This window comes from Myotis myotis, unplaced genomic scaffold (assembly GCF_014108235.1).
Source record: "Myotis myotis isolate mMyoMyo1 unplaced genomic scaffold, mMyoMyo1.p scaffold_m19_p_2, whole genome shotgun sequence".
NCBI lineage: Eukaryota > Metazoa > Chordata > Mammalia > Chiroptera > Vespertilionidae > Myotis > Myotis myotis.
Genome location: NW_023416324.1, coordinates 114,151,129 through 114,177,308, shown reverse-complemented (window position 1 = coordinate 114,177,308; position 26,180 = coordinate 114,151,129). Strand labels below are relative to the sequence as shown.

The following is a 26,180-nucleotide window of genomic DNA, read 5'->3' as shown; positions in this document are numbered from 1 at the left end:
TAAAGATACAAATTATGAACAACAAATACACATCTATCAACAAGTGAATCTAAAAATCAAGTGAATAAATAATCTGATGAACAGAATAAACTGATGAATGGAATAGAATGAGGGGCATGGAAATGGAATAGACATGATTCTCAGAGGGAAGTGGGTATGGGGGGCACAAGAAGAGATTAGACAAAGATCTTATAAGCATGTATGCATTACCTATGGGCACAGACAATACAGTGGCGAGGGCTTGGGGTGGGGTGGGAACCCAGTGGAGGGGAGCTATGGGAGGAAAAAAGAGGGACATCTGTAATAATCTCAACAATAAAGATTAATTAAAAAACACACAAATGTGGCAAAATGTTCATAATTAGTGAATCTGGGTGAATTGTTTATGGCAACACTTTGTATTATTCTTGCAACTCTTCTGTAAGTTTTAAATTATTTCAGCCCTAGCTGGTTTGGCTCAGTGGATAGAGCGTAGGCCTGTGGACTGAAGGATCCAGGGTTTGATTCTGGTCAAGGGAACATGCCTGGGTTGCGGGCTTGATCCCCATTAAGGGGAGTGCAAGAGACAGCCAATCAATGATTCTCTCTCATCACTGATGTTTCTGACTCTCTCTTCTTCTCCCTTCCTCTCTGAAATCAATAAAAAAAAAATCCTGTTTTGTTTTTAAATAAATTATTACAAAATGCAAAGTTATATCTTGTTCTTAGGAGAGACGTTAGAGTGAGCTAGCAGTATCCCATCCAAAGGATTCCCTTCCACATTTGTAAGGAACAGTCCACCAATCCCTGCTAATATACCCATGAGGGTAAAGTAGAAGTTTGTGAATGTTTATATATTACTCTACTTGTAAAGCATTTTGAAGGTAGATTGCAGTAAATGTCAGAGTCACATTAAAAAAAAGAATCAGAGCTAAAAATAAACTAGATTCATGATAAAGAATTTCCTTAAAAAATGGAGATCATAGTGGCTGTTCTTTTTTTCTTTACTAAAGTTTATTTAACAAAAGTATAATGTGAAAATGGACAGAGCTTGATTGGCATATTAGGCTTTTAATATATAAAACAGCTAAGATATGGAGATGGAGACAGCCCAAGTGCCCAACAGTAGATGAGTAGATGAAAAACCCTGTGATACATTCACACCATGGAATACTATGCAACTGTAAAAAAGAAGGATCTCTTACCCTTTCAGACAGCATGGAGGGACCTGGAGAGTATTATGCTAAGTGAAATAAGCCAGACAGAGAAAGACAAGTATCACATGATATCACTTATATGTGGAATCTAATGAACAAAATAAACTGATGAACAAAATGGAACCAGAGACATTGAAGCATGCAACAGATGGACGTATTTCAGAGGAAAGTGGGGGAGGGAGGAGGGAACAGATTAACCAGATAACTTATATGAATACTAGAGGCCCAGTGTATGAGATTCATGCACTTGGTGGGTCCCTCTGCCCTACCTGTGCCCTCTCACAGTCCAGGAGCCCTCAGGGGATGTCTGTCTGATGGCTTAGGTCGGCTCCCTCCAGGGGACTCCCTAAGCCAGCAGTCAGACTCCTTAGTGCTGCTGCTGTGTTTGCCAGCTATAAGCCCAGCTCAGGGCTTCTGGCTGAGTGGCACTCCCCACTATGGGAGCACACTGACCACCAGGGGACAGCTCCTGTGTTTAGTGTCTGCCTCCTGGTGGTAAGTGCGCGTCATAGCGACCAGTTGTTCTACTGTTCAGTCTATTTGCATATTAGCCTTTTATTATATAGGATGTCTATAACCCATGGACAAAGATAATAGTGTGATGAAGGCCTGGGGTGTGGGGTAGGAACAGGATGGAGGGGTCAATGAGGGGGAAAAAGGGACATCTGTAATATTTTCAACAATAAAGATAATTTCTTTTTACATGGAGATCAAACTGAACAAAGCAGGGGCTTGTCAAATTCCACAGAATGTCTTAGTCCAGCTGACCATGTTCCCTTAGCAGCCCTACTCGCGTATATCAGACCTGTCTCCACTAACTCTACTCTGATCCCTCCTAATGTACTCTAGTCCCGGCCATATTGTTCCTTCTTTACTACAAGTTATGAAATCATCCACATTCAAATTCTGTCTTGAAAAGAGACACCAGTTTCCCAAAGTGTAAAATGGGCAGCAGCCAGCTCCCTCTGTCTAGGTCAGTGATGGTGAACCTATGACACGCGTGTCAGAGGTGACACACAAACTCATTTTTTTGGTTGATTTTTCTTTGTTAAATGGCATTTAAATATATAACATAAATATCAAAAATATAAATCTTTGTTTTACTATGTTGCAAATATCAAAAAATTTCTATATGTGACACGGCACCAGAGTTAAGTTAGTGGTTTTCAAAATGCTGACACGTCGAGCTCAAAAGGTTCACCATCACTGGTCTAGGTAGTACTCACGCACACAGCTCACATTGCTGAATTACCTGCAGAGTAAGTATTTATTTTACAGGTATTTCCAATATGTAGCAAGTGATGTGACCACTGATGGCAGTGAGAAAATGATCCTTTTTAGAATACATTTAGGTAAACAGAAAGAGAGGCAATTTAAAGAAAAAGGTTAAACCAAAATAAAGCAGGGCTACAGCACTTGCAAAAGTAAAGGCTGCTGTAAGTTCTGAGGTTTGCAAATGTTCACTGATGCACGTAACATTTCAAAGTTTGGTTCACAAAGCCAGAGAAGTAAACAATTATGAATTACTTGAAAATTCCTGCAGCAAATGCTAACTGCTGAAATCAGTATTTTTTTTACATCAGTAAAGATAATATTTCAGAAAGCACTCTCATGCTTTTTTGAAATTATAGTAAAAATTCACAGGAAGATAATCTTCTGAACTATATATGTAGTAAGTTATAAAAATATTTTTGTGTCTGAATATAAATATTTTAGTTCATAGAGATGTTTGGAAAAACTTGAAAAGGAAAAATAGTATGATCTACTAAACCCCAAATATTTATTTGTAGCTTTCTATGAAAACTAATACATCAACTACAACATCAATATCATTCCACTCTGATAAAGTTCTGGGGAAATTGCTAGAATATATTTAGGCTATTTTAATTGTTAACACTATTATGGGACATGAAAAATGCAAACATACTTTAAGGAAAATGCCCCCATGTTTGATTTGGAAGCACCAGGCCTTACCAATGGCTGCTGGGGCTGCACAGCCTGCAGACTGAGGGGCTGGCTCTGGGGCTGCGAGGACGGCTGGGACTGCGGGGGCTGCTGGGACTGCTGCATCTAGAAAGAAAAAGGGTTTTATACTAAACAGAGGGGTTAGTTTCCAGTCTTCTCTTCCCATATGCCTTTTATTTAATTATGTTGTTGCGGCAAAATAACACACACCAGCCTCTTCCATAGCAGCCTTGCCAAACTGCTCATCTTTCAAAGGAAAGACCTAAATCTCCTCCGCCATGAAGCCCTCTTGGACCTCACCCTTCAGTAGTCACAGCGTTCTCTGTCTGTCCTGTCCTGCGTTGTCCCAGTACATGCTCTAAACTCACTGTCAACTCCTTTCATGTTGCCTGCCTTCCATATATCTTATCCTTCTTACACTGCCACGTTAGACACGGAATGCCCGGAGTTATCTTTTCATTCCCTGTGCCGTCTGGATGAACTAGAAGATTCATTTGTGGCCTTTCTTTCTTTCTTTTTTTTTTTTTTAAGGAAGATGAAAATAAAGATAGATAAGGAGGAGGAAACAAAGGAGTTGTTCTTAAAGAACTCCAGAAGATTAGTTTGTTTGTTTTTAAAGTAATTGTAGATATGGGACCTCTGGCATAAATTACAAGAATAAAATCATAAATTGTGTCTGTGACAGTTGGCAGAAATACAGAATTCTTGGAAACACTTCCAAGTCACAGGGGAAACATAGAGAATGAGAGGAAAATCCTAGCAGATGGTCTGTCTCAAGGACCTTCAGTTTCCTCCACCCAAACATTCATTTTGATGAGGACAGCGCCAGACTTCTTTTCATCCTTTGCATTTTCCAACTCGGTGTGTATAATATCCTCCAATTTATTTTTCTTCTTTAGGGCAATGCAATAAATAGCTACTGCCTGTTGGCATTTCTAAGTGACAATGCACATGGATGTGGAATCCAAGCAGAGATCTGGACGGGTTTCCCCAGTGTGAACAATGCTTACAATAGGGAAGCAGTTTTCCACTGACTCTGAACTCTGCCAAGAGAAATGAACCCAACTTCATCACCAGAAAAGAAATAATGGTCATCCTGATGTAAAAACAAATCATTTTTTTTTGGGAATGTGTTGTTAAGGAAAAAAATTACCAGAGGGACATAGTATGCTAATTGGGGTAAAAAGGGAATATTAACTTTTCCAGATTTGCAGCCTTAAAAAACACCAATATGAGACAGAAGGTAATAAGTGAAGAAATAAATGTAATAACTTTCCTCAATGATTTGAAACTGTGAAATTTTGAAACAGAGGGAATAGAAGCACCAGTCCTTGGTTGAGACATCAAGTTCTGTTCCTGTCCCTCCTGCGGGCAGGTTTATTCCTCACTGACCGTACACCAGGGAACTAGAGTCCCGTGTTTTGGTGCTTTTCTTTTCTTTCTTAGTAAAACATAAAATGACTGAGCATCTCAAGCTGGACTGCTGGTGAGATGAGAGGGCACTGTGCAGACTCACCAGGCAATCTCCAACCCAACAAGGACAGACTCACACATAAGGAAGACCAATGGAACAGGTGAACATAATGCCTATATTTCATAAACGAGGAAGTTAGAAGCAAAAATGTGTCAAGGGGAGGAACCCTTTATCTAGGAGACCTAAAATTAATTTCAAATAATTAAAGGATAGCTCTCTGGATTCTAACAGTCAAGATGAAATATTTCTTTGAAATATTCTACTTATTTAATGCCATAGTCCAATTAGACCAGAGGTACTATAGAAATTTTTTTGGATTACAGACCCCTCTAGAAATATGATAAAAGCTCTAGACAGCTTCAAAAAAAATACATATAAGGAATTTTGCATTCATTTTGCATGACCTCTAATTAAATGACTGAGTAAGCTGAGGCTCACCCTACCAATATAAAGGCATCGGCTACCTTGATGCTTAGTGAAAGGGGAAGGATGCTCTGCAAAATGTACGCTCCTGCTGTGACCTGGCATATTCACATAGGAAGACTGGTCAAGTTGGAACTAAATTATAACACTTTAGTCCTGCTTTCAAATACACAGTGTTCCTTGGAACTTGGCAATTAAAGTCTGAAGTGCCTGTTATTCCTCGTACCTGCTAAGGACCCCCCGGGTGCTGACCTCACCTCCCAGCCCCATACCTGGAGGAGCCTCTGCTGCTGTCGCACCTGCGGCTGTCTGGGCCGCACCGGGTCCTGAGGCAGCGGCACTGGCAGGCCCGGATGTGTGGGAGTCAGCACTGCCTCGACTCCTCCGCCCATCAGCGGGCTCTGCTGAAGGGACTGATGATTCAGTCTGGAAAGAACACACAGCTGGTTTCAGGCCCGAGCACACTGCCACATTTTTAACGGGCAGCTAGCGACCACAGCACACACGCACAGAGAAGCGGCTGTGCTCCATAATTACTTGTACAATTCAAATTCAGTAAAGGCCAGTGGTTAAGGTAATCTGGATCCCCAGGGGTAGGGGTAGATGGGATCACTTGAAAAAGAACATTCATGATTAAAAATGGTTAATTGTTTTCAGTACAAATGGCATTAACTGAGCATTTATTCTGGAGTAGGCACTGTGGTAAAAGTCTGGACGGTGTTATTTCATTGACTCTTCACAGCGGCCCTCTGAGGTCAGTAGTTTTGTTATCTCCCCTTTAAAAGTGAATAAACAGAGAGCTAGCGAAGTAACATACCAAAGTAATCCAGATGGAAAATGGCACAGGTGGGATTTAAACCCAGAACTTTGGGGCTTTAAAGTTTCAAATTCGTGGGCAATGTGCAAAGATGCCACTTATTAAAATTGTTTTCCTTTTTTTTTTTATCTTCCAAAATGTGCTACCATCAACCTTGCCCACTTTCCAAATAGTGATTACTTAGGGTTAGCGTGCAACATTGATAATACATGAAGCTAGGCTACTATCTACCATCGCACAATATTGTGCGTGAAACTTAATTCTTCTAGATTAATGCCATCCCTAGAATGTTGTATGATGACCAAAATATTCTATATCTGCGCTGGCCACCAAACTAGCTACATAATTTTTGAGCCTTGGTGCAAAATAAATTGCAAGGTTTCCTGATCAAAAATTAGAATTTCAAGATGGTGACAGTAGAGTATTGCATCAAATGTGGGTCCTCTAAACACAGTCACCGGTGTGACCGTACTGGTCACACATCTTCAATGCTGGCCCTGCTGGCTACACGTGGCTACTGACCACTTCAAGTGTGACTAGTGTAACTGAGGGACTAAGTTTTAAATTGAACTTTAATTTGTTTAAATTGAAATAGCCATATGTGGCTGCTGGCTACTCTACTGGACAATGAAGTTACATACTATATCTAAGGGATCTGATTAAGTAAGAACTGAGAAGAGGTCTTTCATGACCCTGCTTTACCAACCATCCCTGATGTGGAAAAGGTAAAAATTAAAATCTAAGAAAAGTCTTGTAGGCATCAGGTACAATGAGTATTGTAATCATAAACTTTATGGCTCTGTTCAAGACATTCTAGTAAGGCATTGCTAACATTAATCAACATTTTTTTTTAACTTAGATATTTTTAGCCAAAAAGACCTTTATTAAAAGAAGGGAAAAGAAAGAATACCAGAACTAATATAGTTGTATCATCTAAATATATTACACCCATCTAAATATAATGGTATATTCTAAATATAGTGGTTTCATCTAAATATATTACACCCATTCTATGGAAGATATGAATCAAAATATAGGAGCCTTTAATAAAATAAACAAATGGGCCATTACTTATTTTGAATCTCTGGGTGCTCCTAAAAATAAGATGACATAATTTAAATTATATATAAATATGCAAGTTCACAAAAATAATATAAGTGCCATGCTCTAGAAGAAACATAACAAAAAGCCGTGTCCACTACTGCAATCATTGTTTCTAGATATGTTACCTCTGGGAGCCAGTCAGAGGCTGCAGGTACTGCGAGGCCTGTTGCTGAATATAGCCACTGGGCGGCTGCTGCATCTGTCTGAGTCTTTCCATCAGCGTAGGGTTGGAATGCGCAACCGGGTAGGTTCTGGAGTTATAGCTGGGGGACAGGACCACACTGCCAGCCTGCTGCTGCGGGGTCTGCTGCAAAGGCATCTGTGTTCCATACATAGTATAGCCTTGGGGCATGGCCTGCAGGCAGGCACAAGGAACAAAGTCAGTGTTTTTATTTACCACCAGCTTTCCTATTGCTAAGCTATATAGGGGTAAACCCAGGAGAAGCCCCTGAAATTCACTATTCTCAAATGTTTTTATGACTCAAAGTATGAAAGAGATGCCATGAAGGCAGAGAGGCTAATCAGAAAGCTACAGAATGAACTGGTTACATAATGATTTACCAGAAAATACAATTAAAAAAAAAAAAGAATCCTCATGTGGTTAAGAGATTAGTTTTAAGATCAGTTGCTTGCTTATGCTGAAGGAGAAAGTGCATGTTTCCTTATAGACAAGCATCCATTCCTCTTATGCACAGATGACATCAGTGCTCAACAGACCCAAGCATCAATAATGCCACTTCTAAACTTACTCAGAAGAGCTGCCCCATGCTCATGTATATTAAAATAATATGTGACTTCCCTAAATCTGATGAATGTGCCTGGAGTAACTAACCAGTTATAAAAAACAACAACATTAATATCTTACCAGAGTAAGGATGTAATAGATGACTATTCACTACCCTCTAGTCCTGGCTGGACTGAAGCCCAGTTCTGCACTGTACCAGTCATCTGAATACTTCATTTTTCTATGCAACATTAGCATACACATGACTGTTTCTCTAAACTTGACATCTAATGTAAATGAAAAACCTGAGGTTCACTAGATCACTATACTTTATAGAATAGAATGCTGACTAGAGTAGAAGAGGACTGCTGTTTAAATCGTGAAAGCACCATATTTTAAGGTAGTGTAATGACACTGGCTTGGAAGACAAAATACTGTGTAATGAACTTCCAGCGGGCAGCATGAATGGAACCAGCCTGTAGGGTTCTGTGCCTGAGAAGGCCAACCTCGCTCTCCTTTGAGCTGTGGCAAAGTATGAGCTGCTAGCCCCAACTAGCTGTCTTACCAACATCCCAGCTCCTGATTATGGGAGCGACAGGGTAAAAGTACATGGATGCAGAAAAAACAAAATTAGAAAAACAGCTCCAGATTCACATTATATGAAGGCAAGCCTACCATTTGTTGAGCGGCTGCTGTGAACTGGGTGCAGCAAGGCAGTTCCTCAGGCTGCCCTAAATGCCCAGTGCGCCCCCTCTTTTACAGAGAAGGGAACCAGGACTGAGAGTGACTTGCACATTGTTCCACAGCTAGCAAGTTGCCAAGAATGTTGCCAAGGTCTGATGCCAAGGCCAATTCCCTTCTTATTGTACTCTTTGAAACTATCTTTTAATGTGACAAATTCAAGCATGAATGATATCATTTTGTATTATAACGTAAGTATTTTGGGACTGTTAAGCATTTAAATACCTACAAAAATCATTAATAGAGGTTTGGATTTATGTTTTCAATTAAAGAATTTCCTAAAATGTGTTCTTTAAATTAATCCTGACACTTGTTCAACAATCACTGGTAATGCAGGTGTAACTAAGTTTTAGACCAGGGGTGGGCAAACTTTTTGACTCGAGGACCACAATGGGTTCTTAAACTGGACCGGAGGGCCGGAACAAAAGCATGCCTGGAGTGTTTGTGTGAACTAATACATGTTAACACTGCTGCTGGTGAAGGAACGGAGGGGAGAGCAAGAGAACCCTTCGCTCTTTCAGCTCCGCAGGCCGGATAGAACAGCCGAACGGGCCGGATCTGGCCCGTAGTTTGCCCAGGGCTGTTCTAGACCCATAAAGCAGTTGACACCCTATTTACTCGGTTTCCCACTTCAAATAAAGAGATTAAAAATCCCCACTTTTTTGGTTACAAAAAAAAAAAATCCCCGTAGCATCTATGAAGCCACTGTGGGTACCTGTGCTTGCTGCAGCCCTGGATACTGGGGGAGCTGAGGGGAGGGCCGTGCTTGTGCAGCAAAGAGAGCAGCCTGGTCCCCTGGCTGGCCCTGGAAAACAAAGCCAAGAAGAATTCTTGATCATAGCAGCAAGGGCTTGATTTGAGCTTCTGCTTAACAACCCCAACAACCCATGACACCAAATGTCATTATGTGAAAACAGAACTTGCAGATTTCCAGAACTTGCAGAAAATCTGATTTCTCACCTCTTTCCTATGTGTGTAGAGATTGTTGAACTTACTATGTTTTCCAAAGGAGACTACATTTGCCCCCAAAAGTAGAGAACAGACGTAAATATGAGCCACCACAATCAATGGTCAGCTCATCCGAGAGGCTCATAGCAGTGCTCCTGGGTACCCAGGACACGGCCCTGCTGCAGTGAAAGTCAGGAAGCCCTAACTGTAAGATCAGAAACCCTGTGCCCATAACGAAAAGAGCACATGTGGTGAAAGCAAATGCCATATACAAATTTCATGACTTGTTGATAGCTTCTCTCCAGTGGCCTAAAATATGCCTATTTAGCCATGAATTCAATGGATGAATTTGGTATTTCCTCTGACTCCAATAATCAATTAAAATACAATCAATAAAAACGTATAAGTTAACAGCAAATACAATTCTAACCAATTACAATATAAAATAAAACCAATGGACATCTTTCAACAGTTCTCATTTAATACAATTTGACCTTAGGAAAATAAATATATTTAGAAAAGCAGTATTATTTTATGTTTGGCGTTAGATGCTACTTCATGGAAGCTGCTGTAATAACCACAGGGAGAGGTCTAACTTCCCAACATCCCTATGTCTTTTCAGGACTTACTAATGATAGAGAATGGGTTTATCCTAGGATATTTTATTAACTTTTATATAATAGATGTCTTCACTTTTTAAAAGTGCTAAATAACAGTTGTATAAAAGATTTTCATGTTCTTAGAAAGTAGTATAGATATTTCTAACAGGGAAAAAGGTATGAACACTTAGCTTGAGACTGATTAAACATCTATAATATGCCAGGGACAGGCTTCTTGCTCTTATTCTCAACGTCTGGCAGGGACTCTGCAGGGAGGGAGCCTCACCCCCTGTCTTCAGTGAGGAAAAGCTGAGGGCAAGGGGCTTACACTGCTCAGTGATTCACCCAACCAGACCTAGCCCAGCCATTGTCTGAGCTCAGGTGAGTCTGACTCCAAAGTTCAGGGCTCTTCCATTAGGATGAGATGCTTCTATATGTGATATTAAGGTTGAAAATATTTAAAACCTCATTTGGTGCTTATTATTTAGGGACATATAGCCTCTTAAGCTCACCCAAAAATAACCAAAAGGAGAATCTCTATTGAGACTTATTAAAAATATTGAAAGTAAATGGATATACCAGACAGTAAAGCTCTTTCTCTGACCCTGACATGAAATTACTTGGGGCCCTTAAGAGTTTCAGCCTCTTTCAGGTGACTACCCACCCATATGCGGACCAAACATGTGTTTCTGAGGGTCTCTTCTGTAATATCTGCATATATTCAACAAGAATCTTACTCTCTAAAAGAGGGTACCATAAAGATGCCCTCAGCCTTTAGCTGATTAATCTAAGTGTGACTATATCTCTAAATGCTTGTCCCAAGTCCCTCTATGAGAACCATGCATGGCAGTGTGGCCATTGGGAGCCCACAGCTATTGCCCCCAAGTACCCCAACGGCATTTGATTTTCCAAGCACTATGCCCAATAAATCAACCAGATCTTTAAATGCCACTCATCAAATCAGTGCTCCCTGACAGTGTCATGTGAGGTCCCTGAAACATATTGTGCTTCTTTGTGGGGATATATATATTTACATTTTAATATTTTTACAGAAATGAAGAAAAATGAATTACTTATTTGTGAGTTATAATCTGGAGATCCATGTATAGTCTACAATACCCAGGCTGTGTTTGGTACGAAGGGAAGCAGACCTGTCTGTGACATCTGCATGCTGATTCCTACACCGGATCTAACTCTTTACTCTTTGCTTTCTGAAAAACTTACAGAACAACCAATGATTTCCATGTGAGGGAAACTAGATTACTGATAAGGTAAGTATCTGAATTACTGGCTACACTCTTACTGACAAATAACAGTTGATATTGTGGAGATTAAAAATAAAAATAAGAAACTATTCTACATTAAAAATCACTAAATTAACATTTAAGGAAAAAGCACTAAAACTTCAAGCAAGGAGAAAAGGACCAAAAATTTCAAATCAATTTTTCTATTCTAAAATTCATGCATTTTCAGTCAACCAATTTTGTTTAAAGGTCAGCTATTTATTAGTGAACATATTCGTTCCCTCCCATCACCTACTTCAGCACAGTAGGAAATAATCCTGATATGCATACACTCCCCGAGGAAATCATAGACACTGGCTAGCATTCTCCAGGTGCTCTGCAAATAGCTTTATTATCCTGTTTTGCCCTGAATTATTTTGAAAAATACCCCATTCTCTTCCACCAAACTGAAATGGCCTCCAACCATTGTTGTTTTTTCCCCCAGAATAATGCCAGGAATGCATCCTTTCAATTTATAGAAATATTTCAATTTGTTGGGGAAATACAGAATAAGACAAGTTCTTTAGTCACTTGGAAGATTTTACAAATGCTCATGGAGGATCATATTGTGAGAACAAGCAAGGCAACTACAGATTAAGATTTAGTACAAGGTTTTTAATGTTGGTGGGGATGGTTTATTGCATTTATTCAAGAAGGGACTAATCACCCAGGGCAGGCCAGACACCAGGTACTAAGTGGGACCATGCATGGCAAAATGGGACACATGGTCAACTTAGTTATACGTAATTTGTGTTTCATGCATCTGTTCTTTTCAGAAAACTTTCTAAGCTTTATTTTATTATTACTTAAGCACAAGTTAGTTTACCAAGTGCTTTTCAACTGCCCCATATTTTTCAGTACCATCTTTTGTTTTGAAAACTCACTTTAAATTTACTCTTTAGCACCTATTATTCTAATCATTTCTTCCTTCTACCTGCATTAATATGTGGATTTCAATTTCCCCGTCTTGATTTATTCTGTTTAACTGAAGTGATCAGAGGCAACAATAACTTTGTATTTTTATGGGTACAATGGATAGTTCAGGAAGCTGTTTTTGATGAAATGTGTGTAGTCAGCCAGGTGCCATATGACTTTGAGCACATTACCGAAAGAGAAAGCATACACTTTTGTGCCCTGGCTCCAGCTCCCATCCTCAGGCACCTGGCTTCCTTGTGCTAAGAGAATAAGGCTCAGCTAACTGGGAAATTCTGAATATTACACCAACCCATCTCTATATTGCCACCTGAGGTAAATTCCTACACATATTCTCTCCAGTTTGCTTTCAAGTACTTTGCTTTGGGCTTGCCTCTATGTGAGAAATATAAAACCATTATATTTTTAAAATTTTCCATTTTCTAAAATCTTCTAAAAAAAAAAAAGCAGTGCTGCCCAGCCGGCATGGCTCAGTGGTTAAACATCGACCCATGAACCAGGAGGTCATGGTTTGATTCCCAGTCAGAGCACATGCCGGGTTGGGGGCTCAATCCCCAGTGGGGGGTGTGCAGGAGGCAGCCAATCAATGATTCTCTCATCACTGATGTTTCTATCCCTTTCTCTCTCTCCCTTTCTCTCTGAAATCAATTCAAAAAATAAATAAATAAAAAGGCTGTACTGTTCAATATAGATTCATTTTTATGACCATTATAAGAACAATTTTCTTTACTGCTTTATTTTTCATTAGGCAAGAGAAGTGTCTGAGATCAAAGAGATGTTGACTCAAAGGCCTTTTGTATAATTTGAAGTCAATGCATCTAGTAAATTAAAATCGATGCTCATACATAATTTTCATCCTTTGGAGCCCTGTTCTCTTCATTAGCAATCGCTCCCTCTGTCAACTAAGTAAATGTGAAGCTCTGTTCTCACAGGAGAACTGGTCATACAGCCCGCTAGCAGGCAGTCAGCATTATAAGCAGCAGCATTACAGGACCAGGAATGTCCTATCCACTCTACTCACTAGTTAATGTAATGATTTTTTTCCCAATAATGTCTCAGGGTTGCAAGTAGGGAGTTGGACCTAAAATACCAGATTTTGTGACTTTGTTTTTAAAAATGCTGATTTAGGAATAATAATAAAAGTAATCTAATGAAAACCAGTGGTTAATGTTTTATGAGCCATCTACCAAAAAGGGTTTTGTTTGTGTTATTAGCTTCGCAGGTACTGAGTAACAGTGCTCAAGACTAAAACACATGGTGTGAACCAGAGGTTATGGCCTTCCCCACATACTGGTGTATTTTGATTTCAGATAATAGAGAAAATTCTATAATTACAAGAGATCCTGTTGACAGTTATGCTTGATTCTCATATGAAGCTTTCACATCAAACATAAATTGGTTAAGAATCAATTAATAGTAAGATTAATTGCTAGAACAAAGGGATTCATTCTAAAATAAGGACACTCCATACAATAATAAAGTTTTACAATATATTCTATTAGCATGTCCATAAATAATGAATATAATGACTGGCAGAGTATATACATTCATTAAATTTCTAATACTGGAGAATATTTTAGGAAAATAAGGATAGTGAAAAGGAAAACAAAGATATATGTACATATTTCTATTAATTTGAATGAAAATAAAAAATAATAAACCCTTTTGACTTTAAATACATGACAAAATATTTTGTCTAATTCTTTCTTTAAAATAAAATCAATGACTGATACAAATTGTTTTCTAACTGAATTACATTAGCATCTGAACAATAACTATCACCAACCTCCAAAAGTTTTAAATTTGATACATTTTTATTTCAAGTTTTGAAATAAAACCTTCACTTGCTCTCTGTACAACAGTGTCAAAAAATTGATAGGAAAACTGATTTTCAGAAAAGTTTAAACTTTCCTTTGCAAAAATAACTTAAAGAAACTGCCTACATAACAAGTATTTAATAACAGGAATATTTTCAGAGTTTGACTGTGCAGTTAAGGATATTTTCACCAATGTATAGAAAATGTTACCCATTAAATTGGCAGTGAAACAAGTTGACTTACATTCACATCTGAGATGTGTGCTCTTTTTTATTCTAATGCTTCTTGGATTTATGTTGTAAGTTGGCTACCTGATACAGAAACCTATAAGTAATTTAATGCAAAACATGCATTCTTAGCTAGCCCAGGCAAAGCAGCAAAGGTGAAATCATATGACATGCATGCACAAGATCTATGTTTGAAAAGACATATCCTCCATACTGGAAAGGAAATAGAAATGATGTGTTCTGTTGAAAATTTTGGAATAGCCAGTGAGTGGGATGTGATGAGAAAGGTATGTTTCATAACCACAGTTTTCATTGTCTTGCACTGGCCTATGAGTTAGCATGCCATGCGTTCCTCTGCTACTGATGTGAGTTACCACAGAGAGTGCAAGAGCTCCAGAATAGACGTGTTCAAAATTGGAACTGAGATGCAGGTGCACAAACTGGTCTATGCTCCCAAGCCAAGGCATGAACATCCACTGTTCCTATACCATACACATATATGATGAAAACCATGAGGCAAGCAAAGGGGAAAACTTTCCGAAATAAATGCCATTAGATTGGACATGGTCAGCACATTCATGAGTTTGTGTTCCCGTCTCAAACATAAACCGAGGGAGTAACAGTGAAATGAGGACTACAGTTATTACCAGCTATAGAAGAACAACCCGCTTCTCATTTTGATGTTCACAGAGAAATGCTATAAATGTTTACTTAAAAAAAAAGAAAGAAAGAAAAGAGATGACAGCAGGGGTGTTACCATTATGTTGTCAAAGTCTTCCAGAAGGGAGACAGCAGAGTTACAGAAGTCCTACAGAAAGGGGACAGCAAGAAAACGGCAGACAATACAGATAAGATTTTTCAGCCTGATGATGTGGGTAGCCAAAATACACATGAAATAGTTCATTTTAAAACAATGTTTCAGGGATTCAAGATTTAAAAACCCAGGGCCTACAGAGGTTTTATTAACTTATATGGCAAACGATACCACCATAGTCTGGACACTGAAATGAATATGGTAATTTTATATAATGGAATAGCACAAACTGGAGGTTACATGGCGACGTAAAGAGGTCAAGGAGAGAGCGCACACAGACACTGCCTGTAGCGAAGGGATGTTGGGTCCCCAGCGAATAACAGGGAACCAGCATTCTTCCTGGCCTAGAGCCAGTGGGACAGCTCAGGACATCTGGGTCACATTGAATGGACAAGACATTAAGTGAACAAGTCAGCAGTTCATATATTATTGGACAATGTAATTAGACAGCTCTGATCTCAGTAAATAAAAATGAAAACAGAGCATTGGGTTCACCATGCACTCAATCAACCAAATCAGACAACAAATATTTTTAGTCCCACCAACATTTACACACTAACAGGAATCTGGTTTAGAAAAAGAGAACTAAGTGCTTGGGGGAAATTCCTATTTCTCAGGTAAATAATTCCCTGGTTTAATCATTTTTTAATAAACAGACTAGAGGCCCAGTGAATGAAATTCATGGGGGGGGGGGGAGGGAGGAAGAGGGGCTTAGCCGGGCCTGTGCCCTCTTGCAGTCCGGGAGCCCTTGGGGGATGTCTTATTGCCACAGAGGCGGGAGAGGTTCCTGCCACCGCAGCTGTGCTTGCCAGCCCTGAGCTGGGCTTCTGGCTGAGTGGCGCTCCCCCTGAGGGAGTGCATTGACCACCAGGGAGCAGCTCCTGCATTGAGCATCTGCCCCCTGGTAGTCAGTGCACGTCATAGTGACCAGTTCTTCTGCTGTTTGATTGATTTGCATATTAGCCTTTTATTATATAGGATTCTAAGTGATACTTTGTCTGAGATACTAAAAATTTTCTGCTCACAGAATTTTAGAGATACAAATGAGACAAAGTATTCTCAACACTAATAGAAAAAAATATTTTACTATACTAAGGACTAGAAATTACAGGAGGAATTTTCCAAGCAAATAACATCTATTCTCACCATTTTAGGCATAGGCACATACTAGTAATTCATTGCACCTGGACATATATCTTTAAAATCAACAACCACCTTTGTATTAGTGACCCATTCTCTCACCCTCCATCCCAATCTGCTCCCCTCTCTTATAAAAACCAAGCTGTACACATGATCTTTTAGATCATTCTAGTTGCCTAATCATAATTTCAGCAAATAAAATGAGCACCTTCCTTATTCAAATAAATAGAGAAATGACAGATAATAAGCAATAAGCAAAGCACCCACTTCCCTGGACATGGTTTCCATCCAAGGAAAAAAAAATAAAAGGCTTTAGGACACATTTACTAGTTCAGTGGTGTCTGTCCCCTTATGTTCATTCCTTGTCACAGAGATGTTTATAAATTACACTCTCTGAGTAAAGATAATTGTCAAGACTCCAGATCGGTTTCAATAAAACTATTTTGCCTACCTTTATCGAATAAAAATAAAATTATTTTGAAATATGCTCAAATTATACAATTAGGAAAATTATAGAAGGGAAAACTTGACTAGCTAGTGAAGTTATAAAAAATGCCTAAACTCACAGGTTATTAGGAAATGCAAATTAGAATGTCCTAATACAATACCATTTCACCTGCTCTGAATGAGAACATTAAGGAGGACAGTATCAAGGGTTGGTGAGCACGTGGAGAAAGGTAACACTCATAACTGACAGAAATCAATATCACTTTGGAAACTGAATCAGCATTTCCACTTCAAGTACATACCCTGAAACTCTCCAAACACAGAGAAGAAATGTACAAAAATGTTCACTGTAGCACTATTAACAGTTAGAAATAATTGGCAAAACATAAACAACTCCAACAGGAGAATGGATAAATGTAAGAACTCACAATGGAATAGCATCCAATCAGAACAAATAAATGAATAAAACTACATGTAACAAAGTTAATGTAATTTAAAATTAGTCAAAATACAAAAGTTGTAAAATAATACACATATAAGATAATTATACAAAGTTTCAAGTATGAAAATAATACTATATAATGTTTATGTCAATGAATGCAAAAATATGTACTAAAAGCATAAGAACATTCATAAGAAAGAGAAGCACCAAATTCATGATTACCTCTTTATAGGTAAGAACGGAAATGAGAGAAGATAAGGAGCCTTGTCCATATCTGTAGTAATTCATTTTTTAAAATCATCTAGAGCAAATATGGCAGAATGTTTTAAATAAAACTAGGTGCTAAGTACACCAATGTTTCCTATATTATTTTCTATTCTTATCTGCATGTTTGAAATATACCTCTAGAGAGTGAAGAGAAGGGAAAGAGCAACGGAAGGAAACAGATGTTCCAAGGTGATACCATATCTGTAGGGTAGGAAATCAATTACCTGACAAAAATCTTGGTTAATCATCTTAAACGGGCTTCATAAACCTCAGAAGCATGTTTTTAGGAAGTTACAGCTTCACTTTTACCAAGGAGCTAACAAATCTGGGAGGCTTTGACCCAGCCATTGTCATTTCATTGTTACCTAAAGCCTTTATTTGGATGCCCAACAATGGCACCTGCTCTACGGGTGATAATTAGTGTTCTAATAAACAACAACTAGCCATAACTGACACACCATTTCTGTCCACTATGAGAAATCTCCTTCTTCAATGTCACAAAAATCCTTCTGACTTATTATCTACCAGAGGCCCAATGCACAAAATTCATGCAAGAGTAGGCCTTCTTCCCCCAGCTGCTGGCACTGGCTTCCCTCTGGCATGCAGGACCTGGACTTCCCTCCGGCTGCTGGCAGGCACCCGGGACCCGGCTTTGTCCAGAAGGTCATCCGGAAGAATGTCCAGTCTAATTAGCATATTATGCTTTTATTATTATAGACTAGAGGCCTGATGCATGAAATTTGTGCAAGAGTAGGCCTTCTTTCCCCCGGCTGCCAGCCCAGCTTCCTTCTGGCACCTGGAACAAAGGCTTCCCTCGCAGCCCCAGCTTCATCTGGAAGGTCATCTGGAAGGACGTCTGGAAGGATGTTTGGTCTAATTAGCATATTATGCTTTTGTTATTATAGACTAGAGGCCCGGTGCACAAATTCGTGCACCAGGAGGGTCCCTCAGCCTGGCCTGCGGGATTGGGATAAAACCGGCTCTCTGACACCCCCTGAGGGGTCCCAGATTGCGAGAGGGTGCAGGCCAGGCTGAGGGACCCCACCAGTGCACAATCAGGGCCAGGAAGGGGTGCAGGAGGTTGGCCAGCCAGGGAGGGACTGTGGGAGGGCTCCAGGACATGTCAGGCCTATCTCACTCAGTCCCAATTGGCTGTACCCTCAGCAGCAAGCTAACTTACCGGTCGGAGCATATGCCCCCTAGTAATCAGTGCATAGCAAAGTGACTGGCCCACCAGTTGACTGACTGCCCCCTGGTGGTCAGTGCACGTTATAGCGAGCATTTGAGTGGCCTTAGCATATCATTAGCATATTACGCTTTGATTGAATGGCCGACCAAACCGGACACTTAGCATATTAGGCTTTTATTATATAGGACAGTCTGCAAACCAATTGCTTCCTTCCAAATTTGTCTCCATCAATTTAAGCTAAATACATATATCTTTGGCTGTCTTTCTTTGGAATCTTAAACTGTCTGACATTGATTATTATTCATAAAATGCTTTTATGCATTTAAAGGGACAAATCAAGATAAAGTGATACCATAAACCAAGGCATAAAATTAAGTCCTTTTCCTATGTGAAAATGCCCATTCCCAGAAGTCTGACATGGTGGGGTGAAGAAGGAAGTTCCTGTATGAGAAGAAAAATACTGGATATAAAAAGGTGACTGGAAAACAATTTAAGCAGCATTTTGTATTGTTATAACCAATATTCTGTATTTTGTGATAGTTCTCATAGGCTATGTAGAACATAAAACACGTGGTATTTTTAATACTGAAATTGTAATCAGCCCCACTAAAGTTTGTAGCACAGAATTTTAGACAGTTATAACATAAACATTCTGGTCTTAGAAACCAAAAAGCCTACTAGGAAAACTAATCAATATTCCTTTTTATTGTTCTCTTACTGGTGACCACTGAGAACCAATCTCATTAGGGGTAATTAATGTAATTATATAAGTAAAGCCTTTAATGTGCTTTGATTCTCTTTTAATCCTTAATATATTTAAGAAAGTAAAGATCATTTTTATAGAATAGGAATTTTCTGTGAATAGTAATAAAACAGTGATAGTAACTATGGCAGTTAACATTTTTTGAGCACTTACTATGAGCCAGCCATTATTTTAAGGGCTGTTCAATATATTAAATAATTAATTTCACAAGAACCCTATAAAGTAAATATGTGTTAACTCCACTGTATAGGTGAGGCTCTGAGGCACAGAAAGGTGACAATCACTTCACTGAGCCCCATTTTAATAAGGGACAGATAAGGAATGAAGAGTAATCAAGACTGTAATTAAGAAGAATGAATACAAGTTTTCTTCCCAAAATGTCTTTATGCATGTTGATATGACTAAAGCTATATGAAAATACACTTGATTATATAACAATCATTATGTCAAATAAATTGATTAAAAATACCCAACAACATTCATGCTATTTGCACCTATTTTCTAGACACTCTCCAAATGTCTCAATACATTCCTGAAGAGATACAGGATGGTCTCTAACAGGAAATCCCACGACCAGCTGGAGCTGCTATTGGCTGTCTGCAGCAGAATTCATTACTTTACGACGGTGCTCTGAACATCATTGTGCACCATGTCTAGACTAGATAATTCCTACATACATCAACTTCGCTCCTCAGATGGGAGGATGCTAAGGGGGAATCCGCAAGTTCTGAGACACATCCAGAAACCAGGAATTTATGTCTTCCCTGCCGCATCTAGGTTTTTAAAACAATCATAGCAGGTCATTGCTGGGAGCAGTTTCGGGGAGCAATGAGATGAGTTTGTAGATAATAATCAGACTAAGGAGTAAGACTACCAGGAAACTTTCCAGTGGTTCTCAACCTTCCCTTTAAATACAGTTCCTCATGTTGTGACCAACCATAAAATTATTTTCATTGCTACTTCATAACTGTAATTTTGCTACTGTTATGAATCGTAATGTAAATATCTGATATGCAGGATGGTCTTAGGCGACCCCTGTGAAAGGGTCGTTTGACCCCCAAAGGGGTTGCAACCCACAGGTTGAAAACCGCTGCTTTAGGCTTTGGAAAACAGCTGCTCAAAAACATGAATTTGCTTAAACATTTCATAGATTTCTACCCTGTGCTCACGGTGATACAAAATATTTTAAAACCCAGTACCTGATCTTTTTTTTTCTTTTCAAATATATTTTATTGATTTTTTTACAGAGAGGAAGGGAGAAGGATAGAGAGTCAGAAACATCAATGAGAGAGAAATATCAATCAGCTGACTCCCGCACACCCGCTACTGGGGATGTGCCCACAACAAAGGTACATGCCCTTAAGCGGAATTGAACCTGGGACCCTTCAGTCCGTAGGCCGGTGCTCTATGCACTGAGCCAAACCAGTTAGGGCCCCAGTACCTGATCTTATAAGAAGAGGGTGGGGACCAAGGAAGTCACAGACAACTGGCCTAGAGAACAGTCATATCCAAGGCTTGGAGACACTAGTCAATCTTTAAAAGCATCTGCTGCCCGGCCAGGTGGCTCAGCTGATGTTGTCCCATGCACCAAAAAAACTGCAGGTTCAATCCCTGGTCAGGATGTGTGCAAGAGGCAACCCATAGACCTAACCGGTTTGGCTCAGTGGATAGAGCGTCAGCCTGCAGACACAAGGGTCCCAGGTTCGATTCCGGTCAAGGGCATGCACCTTGGCTGCGGGCACATCACCAGTAGGGGGTATGCAGAATGCAGCTGATCGATGTTTCTCTCTCATCGATGTTTCTAACTCTCTATCTCTCTCCTTCCTCTCTGTAAAAAATCAATAAAATTTTTTTTTGAAAAAGAGGCAACTCATCAATGTTTCTCTCTCTCTCTCCCCCTTCCCTTTCCTCTCTCTCTAAGATCAATAAATATATCCTTGGGTGACACTAAAAAACAAACAAACATCTTCTATAATTATAAGATCAGTCTTAAAAGTTGAGATAAATGGAAATTCTCCAACACATTTGCTACATTTAAGAAAATGGATTTCTGTAATTAGAAAACTGCTAGGTTAATAAGAAAAATTATATTAATTTTAATTTCCCTATAAGCCCCAAACTAAAAGAAAAACACACCATAAGAGTTCTTATGTAGCCGTAACCGGTTTGGCTCAGTGGATAGAGCGTCGGCCTGCGGACTAAAGGGTCCCAGGTTCGATTCCGGTCAAGGGCATGTACCTTGGTTGCAGGCACATCCCCAGTAGGAGGTGTGCAGGAGGCAGCTGATCGATGTTTCTAACTCTCTATCTCTCTCCCTTCCTCTCTGTAAAAAATCAATAAAAATATATTTAAAAAAAAAAGAAAAAAAAAAAGAGTTCTTATGTAGTTAGAGCAGCCGTGGGCAAACTACGGCCCGCGGGCCGGATCTGGCCCGTTTGAAATGAATAAAACTAAAAAAAAAAAAAGACCGTACCCTTTTATGTAATGATGTTTACTTTGAATTTATATTAGTTCACACAGACACTCCATCCATGCTTTTGTTCCGGCCCTCCGGTCCAGTTTAAGAACCCATTGTGGCCCTCGAGTCAAAAAGTTTGCCCACCCCTGAGCTAGAGAGTCACATTATGAGAAGGCATGTAACCTGAGAAAATGTTCCTGCCAAAATTAGTTTCAATATTTCTCTATCATTTCCTCTCATGAAGAACAGAGGTCACTATTTATTAGAAAAATAAATATATCCCAAAAAAATTCTGGATTCTAATTGCATCCAGAATCAAATAATAAACAATTTATCAATATCCAATATATTCCATATAATTCTGTTTTTATTCTAGATTTTTAACGATTAGCACAAGAATTTTTCTGCCACAATAACCACATGACCTATTAGGAGAGACCCTGGCAGGTGCAGGCACTCTCGCAGATGCTACAGACACATCTCATTTACTCCACGAAGGACCACTATGTCCGATGACTGTACCATGTGTGCAATTCTCTTCCTTATAAGAATGCTGTTTTGCTCAGTTATCCAGCACTTTAAGAATGGTGATTGAGAAAAAAGTGTATATGTTTCCGAAAGCCCTTCACAGACTCTAAAGCAAGTTTCAACTGTTAAAAAAGAATACAGGGGAGGAGGGAAGGGAGTATTATACAGTCAGTATCATGAGGTTGAGCTTTTACTACTTGAAGAAGGGATTTCTGATTTCTCAAAAGAAAAGAAAGAAGAAAAAAGAAAAAGAAAAATCCAACAGTGTGACATAGTTGGTACAATAAAATAAGTTAGAAAAAAATGAACTCTCAGTTAATTCCTATTAGTACAAGCAGTGCAACTCTAGGTAGTGTGATGGAATTGATTCAGGTAGTTTTAGTGGTTAGAGGAAAGTGTGGGGGTAATGGGGTCCTCTGGGTACATGCTGGGTCTTAAGCCTGCCTTCTCCAAATATGCAAGGATATCTTTCATTACACTCACATTATTCTTTTATTCTTTTAAATTCCTTTTAAAAAATTACTTTAGGGGAAATTGCTTGCCATGGCTTACATGAGGAAAGGTATGTTTACCTAGAAATTGCCCAGTGAGCTTTACTACTTTCGCAATACTAGGAACCACTTAGATAAATTCAAAACTGAATTTAGCAGTAATCATTTGAAAGTGTGTTATTAATAAAGCAAATTATAACTTGTGATAAAAAGGTAGACATGAAAAACTAAATAAACTTATTGGAAGGCAAATTTTACTTAGGCTTACATTACTTTAAAAGGGAGCTAAATTCATCTTAGTGGGCTGGTTACTCACAGCAAAATTTTAATTTATCTTGGTAAGAAATGAAACAATCATCTCCAACAAAGCTAATATACCACTGAGATTTTTAATGATTCCAAACATGTTGCTTATTTAAGCAAAATCAAAGCTTTTTAACATTTTAATCAAATCTTCATAATATCTGTGTATGAAGCAGCTTAAGCCCATCTTGCCTGACACCCAGGGAATTTAAATCACTAGAGGTCGGGTACAGACAAGCCTGTAGTGACTGTTGTTTGCATTCTCACACAGTTCAACTAGTTTCCTCTTTCCTGTCTTTATAATACAGGTAAGAAAAGAAAGCTTTTTTAAGAATGCATAACCCTCCCAACCCCAATACCCCATGCAGAAGTGGGTGGAATGCAGTATGGAGATATGTGTAGAAAGTTATAAAAATACAAAAATATTTTTTAAAACATTAGAATTTCTTGCTTTGAAAGTTTTGTGATTTTTCTTAGAGCAGGATACATCTGACGATTGGCTACGTCCTTTGAGGATCACAACAATGCCCAACTCATAGGACTGCCATGAGATCTAAGATAACTAATACATTTATAAGTGCTTGGAAGTATATTGCCAGATAATAAGTGCTCCATCAGTGTTAGCTGCTTTTAACTAGTATTATTACTATCATCACCATCATCAAAATAGTACAATTTCAAGAAAAAGTGAACTCAAAAAGTATGCAGAAAAAGAAGTCACAATCTCCCTTCCCTCTTTTTATTTTATGTATTTGAATAGATTCGTGGTTTTATGAGTCTATACTAAATTCTGTGTTACTTCTGCATTCTAATAATCATGGTCATCTATAAAGTTAAAGATAATGGGTTATAGGGCAAAAAAATAGAAATAATATAAATCAAGAATTACTTTAAAGATAAGCATATACTGACAGTTATTTGCAATGCATTCTTTCTCTGCTATACTCCTCATTAAGTATGCAATAAAAACAGAATCTGGCCTGGCCGGTGTGGCTCAGTAGTTGAATGTCAACCTATGAACCAGAAGGTCATGGTTCGATTTCGGGTCAGGGCACATGCCTGGGTTTTGGGCTCCATCCCCAGTAGGGGGCTCCAGGAGGCAGCCAATCAACGATTCTCACTCCTTATTGATGTTTCTATCTCTCTCTCTCCTTTCCTCTCTGAAATCAATAAAAATACATATTTTTAAAAAACACAGGATTTGCTCAGGGCATTGTAGGAGAAAACCTAAGAAACATAGGCTTCAGAGACTCAACCTCAAAGTAGTAAATGAAATAATAATACATGAAAGTAGAGCTAAATACCTGAAAGTACAGAATGTGGTGATAATTAAATACTGAATGAGAGCTCAGAGAAGGTCACTTCCAGGATGACAGTCCTGCTGCATCTAAGGGACTAGAAAGTCATCAGTTCTTCTTTGTGTTTTAAGGCATCCTTTAAGTCCAGGGTGGAGAACCTTTTTTTTGCCAAGGGCCATTTGGATATTTATGACATCACTCGGGGGCCATACAAGAGTATCAACTTAAAAATTAGCCTGTTATATTTGGGCAAACATTTAATTAACTCCTCCTTAACGCCTTTGCAGGGCCAGACCAAATGATTTTGCTGGCCTTATACAGCCCATAGGCCGGAAATTCCCCACCCCTGCTTTAAATGAACCTAAGACATTTGGAGTTCTTATCTGATCAAAGAGAACAGTATTTCTAAGCCTGTGTAAGAAAGAGATACCTGCATTCACCAAGCACACAGGGTGAGCACGCAGGAAGCACATGTCACGCAGGCCTTGCTCACCCTATTGAGAGAAAACCACGAGGCGCAGAGGATCTCTGCTGGCCTGGACACACCTGCTGGCACGGCCGGGCCTGGGCCTGCCGGAGGAGCCGCTGCTGCTGCTGCAGGAGCTTCATCTGGACCAGCTGCTGCTGCTGCGACGTGATGGCGTGCAACGAGGGCGGCTGCATGAGGGCGCCCGAGCGCCGCTGCAGCATGTTCGACAGGGCTTGCTTGGTGTTGGTAGGGACAAAGGAGCCTGTGGGGTCCAGTCTAGAGCCACCTACAAAGCAACCAGAGGAAGGGCTTTCTATACATTGATGCAGCAATTCCTACTGATTTGATTAAAATGTAGAAACCTCACCTTCTGAGCCTCACTTTATGAAGCAAAATGGAACAGAAGGCGCCATCCCACCCTACACAAGAACTGCAGAATTTTCACAGGATAGGGAGGGTGGTGCAGGAGCAACTATAGCATTTGAACGGCCTCACGAAGGGCCACCTGAACTGCTAAAGCGACGTGCCTGAAACAGTGGTCGGCGCACTTTGGGAATCACATGGGTTTTAAATTATGGAAGGCTCCCAGGAACATATTTCTTGCATAAAATGTATTACATCTGCCAAGTGTCCTAAGCCAGGCCTAGAAACGCTTTTGTAATTTAGACAATTGGAAGCTCATAGTACTTAAGGGAAATGCCTATCTTATAGTAGAGATGCTTAAAAATACTTAAAAAACTGGAAATGCTTGGAAACTTCAAATACCTTGATTCTAAAGATAAAACACATCTTTTTGAAGGTTAGAGATAAAATAAACAGGAAATATTGATTATAGTGATGCTGAAGAAACCAAAGAAAATCCTTAACATTTTGCATATGTAATTTGCCAAATGTCTTTAAGAGTTCAAGGGGGAAAAAATTCAACATTTGCTGACTTCAAAGTAGGTGCTAACCCTTCATTCGCCACACAGTCTACATACATTCTTTAACGTACATGAATAAGAAAATGTCTATATAAAGACCTCACAAAGAGCAAGTAATATGATAGAGGCAAAAAGTTGAAAGCTGTTCTCTCGAAAAACCCACACTCTTTTATACATTCAGTATCACAATCAGAGATATGATTTAATAAGTAATTCAGCAGCATTTGAAGATCATTTGGGAGAAAAAAGGATAGTTGATTTGAGTAACATATGGCAAGGTAACTTTGTGAAGCAAGAATGCGAACTAATGTATAAAATGTAATTGACTCATTTTATGGATAAGGGACATACTTTTTAAAGATTAGACTACGGTCTACTTTCTTTTATTTTTTTCCTA

General features: G+C 39.2%; 1 protein-coding gene across 1 annotated transcript in view; it reads right to left on the bottom strand.

Annotated features, from left to right (window-relative positions):
- MED12L (mediator complex subunit 12L) overlaps positions 1 to 26,180 on the bottom strand; it is a 423,259-nt gene that overhangs the window by 24,024 nt on the left and 373,055 nt on the right. The window contains exons 41-45 of the mRNA XM_036350497.1: positions 24,938 to 25,146; positions 9,160 to 9,249; positions 7,105 to 7,334; positions 5,331 to 5,484; positions 3,171 to 3,266 (exon numbers count right to left, since the gene is read on the bottom strand). Of these exons, the coding sequence (XP_036206390.1) occupies positions 3,171 to 3,266; positions 5,331 to 5,484; positions 7,105 to 7,334; positions 9,160 to 9,249; positions 24,938 to 25,146 (779 nt within the window). The remainder of the gene's footprint in view (positions 1 to 3,170; positions 3,267 to 5,330; positions 5,485 to 7,104; positions 7,335 to 9,159; positions 9,250 to 24,937; positions 25,147 to 26,180) is intronic.